Source organism: Aspergillus thermomutatus (genome assembly GCF_002237265.1).
Source record: "Aspergillus thermomutatus strain HMR AF 39 chromosome Unknown NODE_64, whole genome shotgun sequence".
NCBI classification, from domain to species: Eukaryota; Fungi; Ascomycota; class Eurotiomycetes; order Eurotiales; family Aspergillaceae; genus Aspergillus; species Aspergillus thermomutatus.
The window spans coordinates 78732-95149 of NW_020798113.1; the positions used below are offsets into that span (position 1 = coordinate 78732).

The 16418-nt window shown below is 49.5% G+C and overlaps 4 protein-coding genes across 4 annotated transcripts; 2 read left to right on the forward strand and 2 right to left on the reverse strand.

Annotated features, from left to right (window-relative positions):
• Positions 1-5245: 5245 nt before the first annotated feature.
• On the forward strand, positions 5246-8235 carry CDV56_107629 (mRNA-binding protein PUF3; the record flags this gene model as incomplete). Its single annotated transcript, XM_026761248.1, has 5 exons — positions 5246-5378; positions 5455-6791; positions 6853-7131; positions 7202-7757; positions 7814-8235. 5 exons carry the CDS (start codon positions 5246-5248, stop codon positions 8233-8235), a joined length of 2727 nt encoding a protein of 908 aa, XP_026615521.1.
• A 1196-nt stretch (positions 8236-9431) lies between these two features.
• cwc21 (U2-type spliceosomal complex subunit CWC21) lies at positions 9432-10017 on the forward strand (the record flags this gene model as incomplete). Its single annotated transcript, XM_026761408.1, has 2 exons — positions 9432-9766; positions 9819-10017. 2 exons carry the CDS (start codon positions 9432-9434, stop codon positions 10015-10017), a joined length of 534 nt encoding a protein of 177 aa, XP_026615522.1.
• Positions 10018-10224: 207 nt separating this feature from the next.
• Positions 10225-13945, reverse strand: CDV56_107822 (ATP-dependent RNA helicase ECM16; the record flags this gene model as incomplete). The annotated part of the gene is made up of 2 exons (XM_026761441.1): positions 10225-13674; positions 13742-13945. The coding sequence occupies 2 exons, from the start codon at positions 13943-13945 to the stop codon at positions 10225-10227; spliced, it is 3654 nt and encodes a 1217-aa protein (XP_026615523.1).
• Positions 13946-14550: 605 nt separating this feature from the next.
• Positions 14551-15879, reverse strand: CDV56_107962 (uncharacterized protein; the record flags this gene model as incomplete). Its single annotated transcript, XM_026761581.1, has 4 exons — positions 14551-14626; positions 14693-14822; positions 14876-15717; positions 15779-15879. 4 exons carry the CDS (start codon positions 15877-15879, stop codon positions 14551-14553), a joined length of 1149 nt encoding a protein of 382 aa, XP_026615524.1.
• Between the last annotated feature and the right edge of the window lie 539 nt (positions 15880-16418).

A 16418-nucleotide genomic window follows, 5' to 3' on the forward strand; every position in this document is an offset into this window, starting at 1 on the left:
CAGCGGCGTTGAATGAATTATGGATTCTGCCAGTATTGAAGAATAGATTTTTAGATCAAATTACTGTATGGTTCATCTGTGCATGGTGGGTAATCATGGGGGTTTCGAAAGTCGTAACTGAGAGCATATTATGCTCTAAGGCCTCCACAGCATATATATGTTGGAGCACAGGAACGAGTTTAGAACATAGGGAATGAGAGACAGTTAATGACCAACACTCTATCTTTGCACATGAGAAGATGAGCCTCGGCAACTAATATAGGAGCCAATGTTAATGTGATTCAAGGTTATATCATTGATACAGATGGTCCATAAAGCCTCTTCTACGGAGGAGAACCTTGGACCCTTTTACTTCGAAAGCTCATTCTATAGATTCGAATTCGAATTTCGCCTAGGAATAGTATTCAACCAGTTGAGCCATAACCGCTCGCTGTACAACCTGAGGACATGCATCATAACCAAACTATAGAAAGTTCTATGTTTGACCCTACTACTGTCAAGGTGATCAGTATATATAAGAGGGCTGTATCAACGCAGAGTTGAGCATGGTATGTTACATATTTTTGCGCAAAGGAAATCCGACCACATTGCTTATACATCTTCTCCGCTAAAGTTCTCGGTTTTTCTAGTTGTCATGATTGAAGGTTTCGCGTGCCCTATGTTTCTAAGATAGTATTGGAGATGAGGCATCATGTAGCAAAATTCTCTTATCCAGAGAACCTCCCGGGAACCTTCTTCACCGGTCCGTAGCCATATTTATTCAATAGGCTACGATGACCTTATAGGTTTCTCCGTATCCTCCTCCTCCTCGGTCGAAATTTGAGCTCTCTTGCTTTTGGATGATGTAAGGCTGACCATCAGTTTGATCGCAATAAGTATTATTCGAAATATCAGCCCCTAGTAATCTGTGCGCGAGAGAAAGAACGCTTCGTGTCATGAACAACACATACCCAACAATGGAGACTACATGGAATGCAAAGGATGCATAACCATTGACCAGAGTACCCACATGTCTTGAACACACCTTGAAGTTATTTCCGCTTGTTGACACGAGCGCTTTCGAATTGTACTCGTGTCTCGCTCAGAATCTGGGGTCGACAACAGCTTTCTGGAGTAGGCAAGGGACTTGCGTGGTCAAGCTTATCAGCAAGATTCTTGGTGGCATTGTACAAGTCATAGCGATAAGTGATCATCATCAGAGTCTCATTATTGATCATCGTTATTGTCATTTATCGTAGAATGTCAGTTCCACTGAATGCTCGAGGATAATAACGCAAGGTTTGAGTCTATGACTTTGTCCTATCGTAATGGAAGGGATGAGTATGCGGATCCAATGGCATGTTGGTTCTTAATGGAAGCTTAGAGCAGAGGACACTGTGAAGGAGCATGGTGATGCACTGCAAGAACATCATTATTAGTACATAGAGTGGTCACGAGCACCAAGAAAGTCAGATCCGATGAGAGGAAATCATGATGCAGTAAATGAGGATAAAGATGCGTTCCCTGGATTGCACCTGTGATTACTATGGGCCAAAGTGTCGAATGATAAACAAACCATGGATGTCACTATTGTAGATGTAAGGGGCTTCAGGCTCAAGGGGATCCCGATCTGAGAACTTTTGCCTTATTCACTTCGAGTATGAGTGGGCACAAAACCCACGGCAAGTCTCAGTGTGATGCTGCTCAGATCAATAGTGCAGGTAGGTGCGATGAGAATATTGACGAGAAAAGCATAATAGCTTGTGAAATGAGCTTTGAGAATGAAATTCATGAGATGATATCCAACCATGGGTACCTAGTCGCTGTAACTCGGACCAGTAGGTAAGGTACCATAATTCTATATGGAGTGAGTACCTTAGGTTTGAGTCAATCAAGGTCACGGGATCTTGTATGTAACCAGAGTGAGGCTGCCAATGATAAAGCTGCAGACCTCTATGAAACAGTTGCATAACAGCAGAAGGTCAAGGTACAAGGCAGACATTCAGTGTTTATGAAGCCTTTCTCCATTTTCCGCCTCTTCGGATTCTCTCTTACAGATCGATCATTCAGAAAATCTGTAACAACACATCCACGACTCCTTCCATGAGAACCACAAGGTCACTCTTACAGATCGATCATTCAGAAAATCTGTTAACAACACATCCACGACTCCTTCCATGAGAACCACAAGGTCAAAGGTGATAGCCTCAGGGCAAATCGGATGATTCCTTTGAAAGGAACTCTAGAGTGACAATTGACGAATGATATTTAGACGATGAGGAAAATCAAGGCTACCTTAGTTTAGTGGATCCGATCGGTTGGGCTGAGAGGCGCTGCTTAACCTTCTCACCCGCCTTGTGAACAACGCTGTGTAAGAGTCTATCCATAGGTAGGAACTATCTACTAACCTGCGACAGATCACTAATATCAGAAGACGATGACTCTATGGTGATGATAAGACTTGAGTCGATTCGAAAACATACTTTGTATCATCCGAGCCTTGATGATCCATGGCTGATCTGAGAGAGAATTCACTAAAAGAAAGCCAGGAAAGTATGTCCGGCCAAATGACTACTGAGAGTTGCGATTGTCCCATACACAAACAAACAGCTACCTACCGACTGGACCCAGTTACCTACTGGGCAGTCTGGGCTATCTTCCACCTTTGCGTCCATAGATTACGCACATATAATATAGGAATACCTCTCCCTCTCAAACCATGGCTTCAATCTGGCGGTCAACCTAATTCCTGAGCTTCAGACCATTTCACCTGGCTGAAGAAATTGATCCATGCGTGGTGAGAGCGGAAGATTTGAAGACGAGCGAGAAAATGCAACCAATTGTCGTACAAGGTCTCCTCCGAGGTAGCTATGGAAATTCCACTCAAACTACTCCGTATAACCAATGATGACCATCCTCATCATCTTCGTCTCCGTCATACCAGCGAAAGAAGAGGGGGACCCGCCTTGATTGAAGCCTAAACAAGAGGCGGCGGGAGCGTAATTTCGGGCGGCCCCAGATCTGGCGGTTGTCTGGAAAGGAAAGGTGATAGGCAATTAGACTGGATATCCTGATCAACGCACAGGGACATCAATGAATGACTGATGATACTTGCACTTTAAATGTTAAATAGGGATAACCCATAAGAGGAATGTGAACCATAACTGAGAGATCAATGGATACCTCTTGCGATATGAGAAACACATACAAGTACCTTTACTCAATCTGAGCTGACTCTGGATCCGATCGACAGAATCGCCTGGGCCAGCTGGGCGTCATATCTGTATTGCTGCAGTCGATACCGTATCATTACCGACGGACCATGAAACAGCCCTGCCAGCTTTGAGCCTGCAAGGTATCTAGATTCTAGAATCCCCAAGTAACTCTGTGTGTCCTCCGTAGTCTAGGTACGTAAGTCCTGAAATCTAAGGCGCCCAACTTCTGGTATGTATGAAGACATTCTGTAATTGTAACTGTATTACAGGTTCATACATATTTTACCCACCTTACCTTACTTTTAGGCTCTTTAGTCTTTCCTTCCAAGACACGCAGCATCTTTTTTCCTCCATAGCAGCAGCAACAGCAGCAGCTTATCTAGGTAGTAGTCTACCTATCATCCCAGCAAAAGACTTCATCTTCTTTGCTTTTTCCCTTTCTTCTCTGTTTCTGTTTCTCTCCCAAATTCCCCCTTCTCTTGTTCTTATTACGTCCATATTGGCAGTTCTTCTTAATAGTTTGCTGTCTTACCATTATTTCTGCACGCTTGATCGGTCTTTTCTTCACTATCTTTTTTTCCCACCAGAGCTATCAGCTTGCTCTCCAATTCTTGCCTCTATCTTTCTTCCTCCATCTCCTTCAACGGACAATATCGTATCCTCATTTAATTTACGGTCCTTGAGAAAGACATATCGCAGTCAGAATCCTTACGATACAGATTGGCCCGCTTCGAGCAGATTGGCCGCGGCGTGTCATGCTTGCCTCGTCTGTGTGACAGCTGGATTACATTGATTGCCGTGCTTGGTCTTTCGTCCACATTCTCATCGTTCGACGGTCCACTAATAACGTCCGATCTCCTCGCCCACTTGCGCAACGAGCACATTCCTACCGTACCAGCTGCAATAACACTCGGTTTCCCCCTCCACTCCCACACACCCCTTGCCGCTACGAACCATCCAAGCTCACTCCCTCACGCTTGTCTGATTACAACCGCACCCTCCCACCCCCTGCGGCCGTCGTCGCTGTTGCAACACACCGGTGTCTCTATCTCCTCCACTGAGCACATGAGGGCAATTTGCGCAGTTCGAGGTTCCTGGAGCATGCACGGAGCGTGGTAACGTTCACGACACACGAGACACATACTCCCACAACCGGCAATTTCGAAGTACGGCTACTTGCTGAGCGTTGCGCTAGCAAACGAAAAGGGAGATTCTTCTTCCTTAGTTCTTGTCACCTTGCGTTGAACCTCGTTGGCCTGCTCCTCTGCTCCTCTGCTCCTCTGCTCCTCTGCTCCTCTGCTCCTCTGCTCCTCTGCTCCTCTGCTCCTCTGCTCCTCTGCTCCTCTGCTCCTCTGCTCCTCTGCTCCTCTGCTCCTCTGCTCCTCTGCTCCGCATTTCTCGCTTTCTCATCTGCCGTCCATCTCTCTCCCTTCCCTCTCCCTTCGGTCCCTTGTATAGTCTTGTACATTGCTTGACCGTGTTGCTGCTTTCGAGTAAAAGATCATCATATTCTCTTCCTTTCCCTCTTACCCATCCCTTTCCTCACTTCTTTTCTTTACTTTCCCTTTCCTCTCTTCTCTCGGTAAGTTTCCCCCCCAAAGGAAACCCTTCTTTCGTTTCGGACAGCAGGGAGGACGTCCTGCTTGAATTTCCCGGAGACCGCTTGGCTAATCGTATGACTGGTCCTCGTGCAGCTCTATACCTTCGTGTCCGCCATTACAGGCAGCTCGTGCCCATCTGCAAATACGGGTTGGCATATAATCGGTTTATTCTTCTTTCCCTCGTGGTATCTTTCACTTGTGACGGGTCTTTGTGATTCGTGCGCAACTATAGAAGGGCGATATTGATATTCGCCTTGATTATCTGCAAATATTTTGCGGCCCGTCAGCATACGTTTTTGTTGATCTGTTATCCTTGGTGGTGACGGTGGAATGGCCTCTGCCATGGCAGCAAACTCAACCACGGTACATAATGTAGGTCATAATGCCAGGATGAAGTTGGACACACCATTGATTGGGGCGATACAGGTACGATCAAACAGAGCTACAAACATGTCCGCATCAGGTATGAGCAGTGACCGATCACGAGGGCCTCATGCAGGTATGGGCAAGGGTTTCGCGGCTGGAAAGTCAAGCTGGAACTCCAACATCTGGGGCGACAATAACCTGGGAAGCGGGTTCGATGGTACGTTGATAGAAGGAGCTCGCGGTATTTCTTTTTCGTCCTTGCACAGAACCATTGAACTGACGATAACCTGAAGACCAGAATCTTGCGGAAACTGCTTTCGAAGGAAAATCAGGCTCAGGCTCCTTATTGCCTTCCTCTGAATCAGACGGGTGGAATAGTCGGCCGAATCTTCCCTGGAACACAGTAAACACAACGTCGGCTTCCTTGTCCAGAGGCCAAAACAACGGCATGGCTGCTTCGCCAATTTCAACTAGGGCCAATGACAGAAGTGCACCTGCTCTGTCGGAGACCACTGACTCCTCGTCATATTTCTCCCTACCTAGATCTTCCGGAATCGGCTCGTCCGCTGGAGCGGGGAACCACAAAGCTTACCTGAACGCTGGAACTGACGGGATCTCTCCATCTGGAGACGGGCTGTCATTCGGCAACTTTGGTGGGCTCCGGAGTGGCGACGGTAGACGGCATCCCAGCTCCTCTGCCTTCGGAGGAAGCCCAGTCGGAACGGGATTTCCTATGAAGCAAGGGTTTACTAGTCTGGACACTACTCGGCCCGATGAGGTTACTGGGTCTCTTGCAATGTCTAGCGTACCCCAGGCGTTGCCAGACACAATGTCGCAGCCTCTGACTCGTAACGGCTTTGCGCATGCGTCCCGCAACTCGGCATCACTTACATCTCAGAGACCCACCCACACCTCCCACCCGTCGTTTCATTCTGAAAACCAGGGATTTGAGGGTCGTTTTGGAGGCTCCTCCATGGACCTGAGTGCTGGAATCAATAAGCTTCAGCTGAATGAAGGTGGCTTTTCGGGTCACCCGGCCGTAAGCCGTCCGGCCTACCTGTCCCACTCCTCCTACGAAGGGTCATTGCAACGCTTCAAATATCAGAGCGCTGGCGATGAACCCAACTATGAAGCAGTCGGGGGCTACGCGGGAGATGGTTTGCCCGAGTTGCCATTGGGACACCACGCCGGCCGATCCCGTCTTGGTGAAGGCTCACTTTCCCCCACAGATATCGCGCGGATGGAGAGCACCTTTTACTCTGCTCTTGAGGCCGGCGCAGTCCCTGGATCACACTATCGGAATGGGTCTGGTTCCCGACTGAGTGAAAACCAGGCGCTAGCCTTGGAGCGGAAGTTGCGTGCTATGCAGCACGATCAAGATCTTGCCCATGGTACTGCAAATCCTCTGCAACGTATCTCCTATGCTCCTGCGTATGACCTGGCAGGATATCAGGCGGCACGGCTCAACGCCCTGTCAGGATTCTATCCTGTCGCGCAGCTTGGTGGACTGGGCTCCACTGGTATTATCCCCAGGGGCCATCGTGATCAAGACCCTGCCCAAGTAGTGCGGAGCCCGCTCTTGGAGGAATTTCGGGCTAATAGCAAGGGAAATAAGCGATACGAGCTCAAGGTATGTATTTCCGTTTCTCTGCAACTCCCGGGCGCGAAAATCAACATTAATATCTCTATAGGACATTTATAATCACATTGTTGAGTTCAGCGGTGATCAGCATGGTTCAAGATTCATCCAACAGAAGTTGGAGACAGCGAATAGCGACGAGAAGGAGCAGGTGTTCCGTGAAATTCAGCCCAACTGTCTGCAGTTGATGACAGACGTGTTTGGCAACTATGTTGTCCAAAAGCTCTTCGAACATGGCAACCAATCCCAGAAAAAGATCCTTGCCAATCAAATGAAGGGCCATGTGCTTGCTCTGTCCACCCAAATGTATGGGTGCCGCGTTGTCCAAAAGGTAAGACCATTTAGCACTTTCACTTCAAGGGGTTGACTTTGTCGTGCATCTGGGGCTAATAGTTGAGTAGGCGTTAGAACATATCCTTACCGACCAGCAGGCATCCATGGTCAAAGAGCTCGAGAACCACGTGCTCAAGTGTGTCCGTGACCAGAATGGAAACCATGTCATTCAGAAGGCCATTGAAAGGGTTCCATCTCAATACGTGCAATTCATCATCAACGCCTTCAAGGGACAAGTGAGCAGGCTGGCCGCACACCCATATGGATGCCGGGTCATCCAGCGCATGCTCGAGCACTGTGAAGAAGAGGACCGCGAATCGATCTTGGCTGAGCTTCATGCTTGCACTGCTCACCTCATCCCAGATCAGTTTGGAAACTATGTCATTCAACACGTGATCGAAAATGGCGAGGAGAAGGATCGATCCCGTATGATCAATGTTGTACTGTCACAACTGCTCATGTATTCGAAGCACAAGTTTGCAAGCAATGTCGTTGAAAAGAGCATCGAGTTTGGTGAAGAGTCGCAGCGTCGGCAGATCATCAGCACATTGACCTCCGCGAACGAGAGAGGCGAGAGCCCTCTCTTGGGTCTGATGCGTGATCAGTACGGAAACTACGTGATTCGTGAGTACTTTTCAGATGCTCGTTTCGATGTGTGGAATCACTAACCATTGCTTTAGAAAAGGTGCTTGGTCAGCTGAAGGGCGAGGAAAGGGACGCTCTCATCGACCAAATCCGGCCTTTGCTCAGCCAGCTTAAGAAATTCAGCTATGGGAAGCAGATCGTCGCGATCGAAAAGCTCATTTTCGATTCTGCGACACTTGGTGCTAGTTCTCTCCCTCAGGCTTCGTCCACGACCCCTCCGCACTCTCACAAGTCCTCCCCTCAGCCAAGCAAGCGCCTGGTCAACGACCTAGAGGACAGCCGAGCTCCTGTTGTCGGCGCGGCTCCGCCTACCCCTCCTCCTACTGACAACCAGGGTCATACACATGGTCCTGCCGAAACTAAGAACCTTGCGAAAAGCACGGTGACTCCTTTGTCAGTATCTGAATCTGCCTCTGTCACCCCCAATGGCTCTGTGCCAGCGTCCGGATCCACTTAAAGCTGCTTCAGACCTCAGACCGTGCTCTTTGTTTAATTTTCCCCCTTCTCTTCCTGCGAATATTTGCTCCTTTTATGTCTTTAAATGAGTCGAAACCCCAACTCTATTTTTAATATGGGCGTATACATACAGGGAATTCTCTGAGGGATATATGAGTTTCCAGCTTTCTTTCTTCGATCTCTCTCACCAGCCATTATTCTTCATGGCACGACGGCGTCAAAATTCAGGGGTCACGGTGGGAACTTCACTGGTTCATGTTCGAACGGTCTTTGTCTTCAACCTTCCTATATTCTTAATCGTTCATGTCTTCGTCTTGTGTTTGAAATTGTGATGTGATGAAAATGAGGATACGTCTCGAGAAGTTTGTCAATGGTTTCTTCTTTGTCCAAATAGGAGGGTTCGGCGTCTTCAATGGTGAGCTAGGGATACTGGAATATCGCGCTTGATTGACCTGATGAAACTCAATACGGGACCGTGGGCATATGGAGGAATCTGGAAATAGGTAGAATACATGAGACTTGCCTGGCGCATGAGGTGACTTTCCTTTCTCGCTATACAGTCAGTTCAATGGAAAAGCGTTTGCTTGCAAATCTGCTATGGCTCGATTCACAGTCTATCTTAATTTAATGGAGGATCAACGGCATGTTGGAAATCGGGTTACATGACAGACAGACAGACAGACTTAAGGCATCAGAACGCATCCAGTACGAGCATTGCTCATAACATATCCTCAGGCAAAAACTTCATACTACTGTACTGAAATAACACCTAGACATTGCGTCTTTTCGTGTTATGAACTTATGCTATTTACCATCCACTTTGGCGCTTATCAACTGGTCATAATCACGTGATTGCATTAGCCATCATGTACGGAATAACTGGAGCTTGCCACTACCTTAGTTGTAACTTCATTCTATTAGGAGGATTACACTGCGCAGAGTGCCTGAAACTCTCACATTCACCTTCTCCCTGATACCTAGCGCATTACTGCTTAACATCTTCCCGCAGCCACTTCGCGCTTCACTGTTTCTTAGTCCCACCGGTCCTTCACCGGTCCTTCAACGACCGGAAACCATCCATCCACTCTATCGCAGTCAAACTTTCACAAACACCCACACAGGTGCACGGAACCGCTACTTTTCCGGCTCTCACCGCAAACCACACGTCCCAGTCCTCCAGCATACAAACTCCTCACAATGTCCTCCAACGTCGGCCTCTCCACCCCCCGCGGAAGCGGCACATCCGGCTACGTCCAACGCAACTACGCCTTCATGAAGCCGCGCAACGCAGGCTACGGCGCGCCCTACCCTCCCGTTTCCGGCGCCAACGCCAACGATTCCACCCGCGCATTCAAGCAGCGGCAACCCGACAAGCAGATTCTTGAGCATGACCGGCGGCGCGCGGTCGAGGTGAAGGTTATGGAGGAGCGGGAGCGACTGGAAGAGGAGAACGAGCGGATTGAGGAGGAGGGCAAGGGCAAGGTGTTGTCGGAGGAGGAGATTGAGGAGCGGTGCGAGGCGCTGCGGGCGAGGTTGTTGAAGGAGATGGAGGCGGCGGAGGAGACGCGGGCCTGGGGGTCCTAGGGACAGGGAGCGGGATTTGCCGCCGAGGGAGAGGAGACAGTTCAAGTCGTATCAGGTGCATGAGCTCGCTGAGGCGAAGATTGAGGAAAGCGAGAGGTTGAGGAAGGCGTTGGGGATTCGGGAGAATGGGGAGACGGGGGAGATCTCGAGTGGAAGGAAGGATTTTGAGGCGAGGAAGAGGGATAGGGAGCGGTATTAGATGGGGGTTAGTGATTGTGCTTGTTTCCGTTGATATGGGGTTTTCCCTGGCGTTTACGGTGTTGAGGTGATGCTGCATTTTGTTGGTTTGGGATGAATGGAAGGGGATTAGTTACCGGTATGCATGTATTTCATCAAGCATGACTCTTGTCTATCCACATGATCTTTGCTTCCAGCCATCTCAACGTCTGTCAAAACTATATACATCTTAGGTGGTGAACTTTTCAATCACCCAGCCATCCTTTGCATCTTTCCGTTGGATGACCTTCTTGGCCGGCAAGGGCCAAGAGGTGCCGCCAGCTTCGCCGACAAGCGAGGGAATGACCCAGCATGCTCGTCGCTGCGGAACTCCATCGATCGGTTCTGTCTTGCCGATTGGCTTGCCGTATTCGATGAGCGGAGTGCCGTGCGCGATAGCTGAGAGCTGCAGTCCGCTTGGCGCTGCAAGAGGATACATTCTGATCCTCGGGACCTGATCGGACAGCACCGAAGGCGCTGATTGTTGGAGATGAGAATAAATCAGGTACTGCGGCATTTCCTTGGGTGAAAGGCGCGCCAGAACAGACGAAGGATGCACGTAGACGGCTTTCTCCTGGAGTTCTGTCGCCCGTCCTTCGCGAGACCGGAAGAGCGTCAGGTATGGGACATCAATGGCTCTCTTCGGTGTGCGGTCCATCTCGGGCGGAACCGGCGCCAGATCGGCGCGGATTGCAACGTTGTCGATGAACCCAGCAGTCACGATCTGCTTCAGCGCTTTGATCTGCTTATCCGTCGGCTCAGGCAGACGCGGCTCATACGCTGCAATCAGACCAGGGTTGTTTGCGCGTACAATATCGGTCAGCTGTTGCCGAAGTTGCGTGGCCTCTTTGAATGCCTTTGCCCGCAGGAACATCTGATCGCAGAATGAGTCCCCATTCGAAGAATAAGCATAGGCGCAGATCGCTGACAGATACTTCAAAGCGTCCAAAGTATCATCGTGCTTGCTGAAGAGACGGTGCGCTCTCGCGTAGTCCTTGTGGCGCTGTTCCCGAGCAGTGTCCTCTAGACGATCGGAGTTCTTGTAGATTCCGTCACTCTTGTCTTCTTCCTTCGACGGAACTGGATCGATTTGGTTTTCGGGGATGAACAAGTCTCCCACGGCCAGGGCGGAGACAAGCGCAATCACATAGGGCATGCAGCCGTGCTGGTGGCCGATATGAAGCATCTTGCCGAACCGCGGTGATAGCGGATACGTGGACAAGCGATGGCCGATCTGAGTGATTTTACCATCCGCGGAGAGCGCTCCAAGGTACTTCAGCAACTTCTCGGCCTTGGCCAGACCCTGCCGACTCGGAGGCGTAGGGAAGGGGAAATTGATCACGTTATGAAGACCCATGCTTTTCATTTGAAGCACGACGCCTTCAATAGGTGTTCTTAGGATTTCAGGATCGGTGTATTCCGCGAATTCACCTTCGTAAATCGCGGAAGAATAGAGTCGGTAGCAGTGACCTGGTCCGGTTCGACCGGCTCGACCAGCTCTCTGGTTTGCACTAGCCTTGCTGATCCATCCGATCTGGAACTTTTGCACCCCGGTCTCTAGATCGTATTGCTTTTCTTTGGCTCGCCCACAATCAAAGACATACTTGATGCCCGGAATTGTAAGACTGGTCTCGGCGACGTTGGTCGCCAGGACGATAAGCCGAGAGCCCTCTGGTGGCGGTTCGAAAACCTTCAGTTGCTCCTTTGTGGGCAGCTGAGAGTAGAGCGGCAAGACATGCACTCGAGTTGAGGAATCCATCGCCTCTTCCCCCAGATCAAACTCTTCATCTTCCTCAGGATTCTCATCCAAGCCGGTAATCTCGAGGTCACTGTCATCATCCTCGTTGCCGGGATGAGACAGATCTGCACCCCCTAGGTCCAGGTCCTCCGCTTCGAGTGGTGCATCGTTTGCGGAGAGTTGTACTTTTGCCTGTGTAGCTTCTCCCCGTTGTGTGGGCTTGAAGGTCTGCTTCAACCGCTTAGCCATATGTCTGATCTCGTTCTGTCCGGTGAGGAACACGAGCATGCCTCCGGAAGGTAGCTTGCGGTGACCCCTGCAGACCTTTCTGTAGGCTTCTTCAACATAGTCGCGATGTGTCCGTCGCGCGAAGTGTATGGTTACAGGGTACTGACGGCCTTCTGCTTGTACTAGTGGCGGCGGGCCTTGACGGAATAGACTTGCATTCTGCGTAAAATCAGAGATTCGCAGAGTCGCAGACATGACTACGAGTTTGAGGGGTTTGATGGAGGGATCCTCTTCGCTCATGGCTTTCCGCAGGTCAATGATACGGCTAACCATTCCAATTAGGATATCCGTGTTGACGCTTCGTTCGTGAGCCTCGTCGATTACGATAACTGAATATTTCCTCAGAGCGAAGTCTTCGGCGATCTCGCGAATGAGGATACCGTCAGTCATGAACTTGATGGCGGTTTTGCTGGAGACGTTGCTTTCGAATCGAATCTGGTAAGCAACCCGGTCGGAGTACTGTCCCAGTTCATCAGCCACACGCTTGGCCATACTGACAGCAGCAACTCGGCGGGGTTGAGTCACTGCAATCATCCCCGGGTTGGGACTGTCGGGGTGCCCATAACCGGCCTCGAACAAGAATTGAGGAAGTTGTGTGGTCTTTCCGCTACCCGTAGCACCCCAGATGACGATGGATGAATTGTTGTAGATGGCTTCCATGATCTTCTGTTCTTCACCGACCACGGGCAGTCCTAAGCGTGAATTTTGAACTTTTTCCGAACGGTCAACTTGCACGCTGAAAGCCTTGCGGTTTGGATCGCCTTTGGTGACTTGCAGCTCTGGAGGAAGCGGCTCCTCTTCAGCCACTGTGTTCCTGACGGGCCGCTTGGATTCAGGAATGAACGGCAGCTCCTCTGCTGTGATGGGCCCAGAAGGTTTGAAGCCGACAACCTCATTAATTTGCTGTCTTGCCCACGCTTTAAACGCGGACTGGCGAGGCTTGATTCGGGTTCCTGCTGATGAATCGCCTTCCTCATCCTCATCCGCGTCGTCGTCGTCGTCGTCGTCGTCGTCGTCTTCTTCTTCTTCTTCTTCGTCCTCTTCGTCTTCCTCCCCATTATCACTGCCGCTATCCTCATTGTCGGAAGATGCTTCGTTCTCTTCATCCTGCACAATCTCTTTTTCGGCGTCGCTCTCTGAGTGTTCCGGCTCTTCATCATCGTTGCTACCAACACTACCATTCCCATCATCTGAATCGAACCCTTCCCATGGCACCTCCGGCAAGGATACGATCACCGGTTTGACCTTGGGCGCTCGTTTCCGCTTCTTCAGAACTGGGAAACCGTCGGGGCCGAGTTCCAGAGGACGTTTGAGACCGCCACCAACGGCTGGGGCGGGAATTGGTGGTGCAGGAGCAGTCTCGGCGAATTTCGGCTTGGAACTCGCTTTCGATTTGACAAATGAGTCGTCCGTCTCGTCGCCTGACAATTCCGAATCTGAAATCTGATTCTGCGACGCACTAACAGCCTTGGTAGCAGTCGCGGGCACAATATTTTCATCCTCTCTCTTTCGTTTTCCCAATTCCTTTGAGCTTTGGAGCGCGGAGGTATCGACCTTGGCCTTCTCAAGCTTTTTAAGTAGCTCGATGTTCTCTTCTTTTTTGAGTTTGTTTTCCTGCTCAGACGGTCAATCAAATCTGCGCAGACATCCGTGAATTCACAAGAAACTCATAATCACATACAATATATTTATCCAAGCGCTTTTGCTTCTTCGCAGAGATCTTGGTGTGTTGCGCTCTCAGCTCCTCTCGGAGTTTCTGCTTCCTCGCTTCCTTTTCGCTCTTCGAGATGGGCAGTATCTCGGCAGCATTTGTGTCGACCGCAGCATCGTTTGAATTGTTTTGTCGGTGTTTCTGCTTCCGTTGACGGGGGACAAATTTGGGCATTGTGAAGATCGAGGGGATTCCCTTGTCTCAGCCCGGAGACAAAGGGAAGAAGAATTAGAAGAACAGTAGAGAATGGCTGATTTTGTGATTGCTGCTCCTCTGCTGTCGAAGGAAAAGTGAAAAGAAATTAATTCTGCCGGACAGCGGTGAGACAGATCTCACCGCCCACAAGGCGGCATCACAGACCCTCTGCTAACAGATCACTGGCTTCATTTGTTTACACCTGTATTTTTGCGATAGAGTTGAAATTAAAAGTTCACTTGATCAGCTGAAACGGAGTTTCTTTCATTTTCTAGTATCCCTAAACTAAATACTCAGTACTATTCATCATGTCCAATCTTCTTGACCTCGATAACCTCCAGGGACCACTAAACCTTCCTTTTCCTGCTGCCACAAAACAAGTCGCTGGAGTGGTAAATGGCATAAAGACAGACGTGACGTGCGTCCAATTTAGCGACAAAATTTTGGTCACCATATCTCAGAACGGCCGACTTGGGCATTGGGTCCGTAGCTCAGCGTCTCCTACAAGTGTCTCAGGCTAACATATGGCTCAGCTGCACGTACCGCTAGAGAATAGAAACCCAGGGGCACAGGGATTTCATACATTATCTGAACCAGCCGATGATGATCTCCTTCCAATGAGCCGCTTGATGGCCACCTCGCTGCTTGGGGGTCGAGCTCCTGGACATGAAACAGTTGGTCAGCTGTACGCCCGCCAGATAGCAACTGCTATTGCAACAAAGACACCTGACGAGAAGCGATTGCTTGTCGTCGGTCTTGGACTCCAGAGTGCAGAGGCTGACCGTGAGGTCTTTTTCACCATCATCGATCTTGTACTTCAATGCGTTTGAGCCCCGATCCAATATTCTCAATGAACCTCGAATGAGAACAAGTGGCAGAAATAGTACAAAACAAAAGCGAGTCACTTACACAGACTAATGGAGACTTCTTCCTCCTGGGCTCTTGTTCTGGCCCGCTCGATCGTCAAATTGGGAATTCTGAGGGCAAAGATGAGTTGAGTCAGGCGTGTTGTCTCGTCTTCGGCCAGGCCTCTGAATATCAACCGGCCGAGAAATTCAATCCCGCCACTGAACAGAGCGCGGACCAGGTCTCCCTCATCGAATCCGGGAATCTTCCATTGATTGTACACAACGACAGAAAGCTCGTGGACTCTGAGGGGCTCTCTCATTCTTAGAGTGGTGATGAACTCTGCAAACGCCCAGCGACGTTGAACTGCCAGCAGGGGCTCGGATGCTCCGATCAGAAACACGATTGATTTGAAAGATCTTCTCCACACAATCTCCCTGTTACGACAGGGGTATTCCAACCATTGTTGGAAGACTCGGTTGCGGCAGCATGGCAACGGCGTTGGCTGACGTCTGAGGAAATCGACCGATTTCGACCCGTAATTTCTGAAAAAGAGCAGTCGATCACCCAGGGAATGATACAGGGCGATAGACGCTTCATGATAAAACACATGCGAGGTTCTGAGGATTGCCAAATCCCCGATTTGGTGGTTATATGGTCCCCCTATCTCGACATAACTGTTGTAATGACAGAACAAGAACTCATAAATTCTGTATCGGACATGGATTGGCAGACGGAGAAGGTGACAGCGCAGGTGCCGGTTGCCTACGATCAGACTGCCTCTCACCATCTTGCAACCCTCATTGAGAGCTACATTCTCGAAGGTTTCCGGTTCAGCTGGCTTGACAAGACGAGACGTGCCCAGGTGCTCATCGTATACCTGTCTGAAGAATCGGACCAACAGCCTGAATGAGGATGAGACACATGTCAGCAGCAGAGGGACAATATCACATCAAGGAGACTGACACGTCTGGTTTCTGAGCCCGAGAGAGAAGAGCCTGTATTTTGCCTTTCTTCTCGCTCTGGGGGAGTTCTTGTTCTTGCTGGGTTTCTGCGTCAGGATTCATCTTGCCCTCTCTTTTTCTTCAGCGTGTTCCTGAATAAATGGACCGTGTCGTATTCGCGTTTTGGAGATCGTCTGTCGAGGACTGAGACAGTTGTGAATCCTTTGAGGGAAAGAAGTGAGGAGATGTGAGTTTTGTTGTTGCGCCGAGAGCTCTTGTATCTTGGGACAGTACTAGCTCCGCTACTTTCACATTGGCAATACAAAAAGAATCTGAATTTACTCATTCCATATGAGCATATTCAAAATGCTGAGGTTTATGCGACCTAGACCTGTGTCCGAAGGAAGATGATAGAAATATGATGCCTCACTGTAAACCCTTAAGAGCTTATATTAAATAATTAACCTGGGTTTCAGCCAGCCTGATTCTTTACAGACCATATATTAGAGGCCTCCTTTCAAGCAGACTTGATATATCAATGCCATATTTGAGGAGACACTCTAGATGTTCTCTTGATCTCAAATATTAAAAACAGTCACGTGTCATAACTAGGTTGAAGGAGCAGGACACACTCTAACCATTAGTTCTCACTTTCCATGATT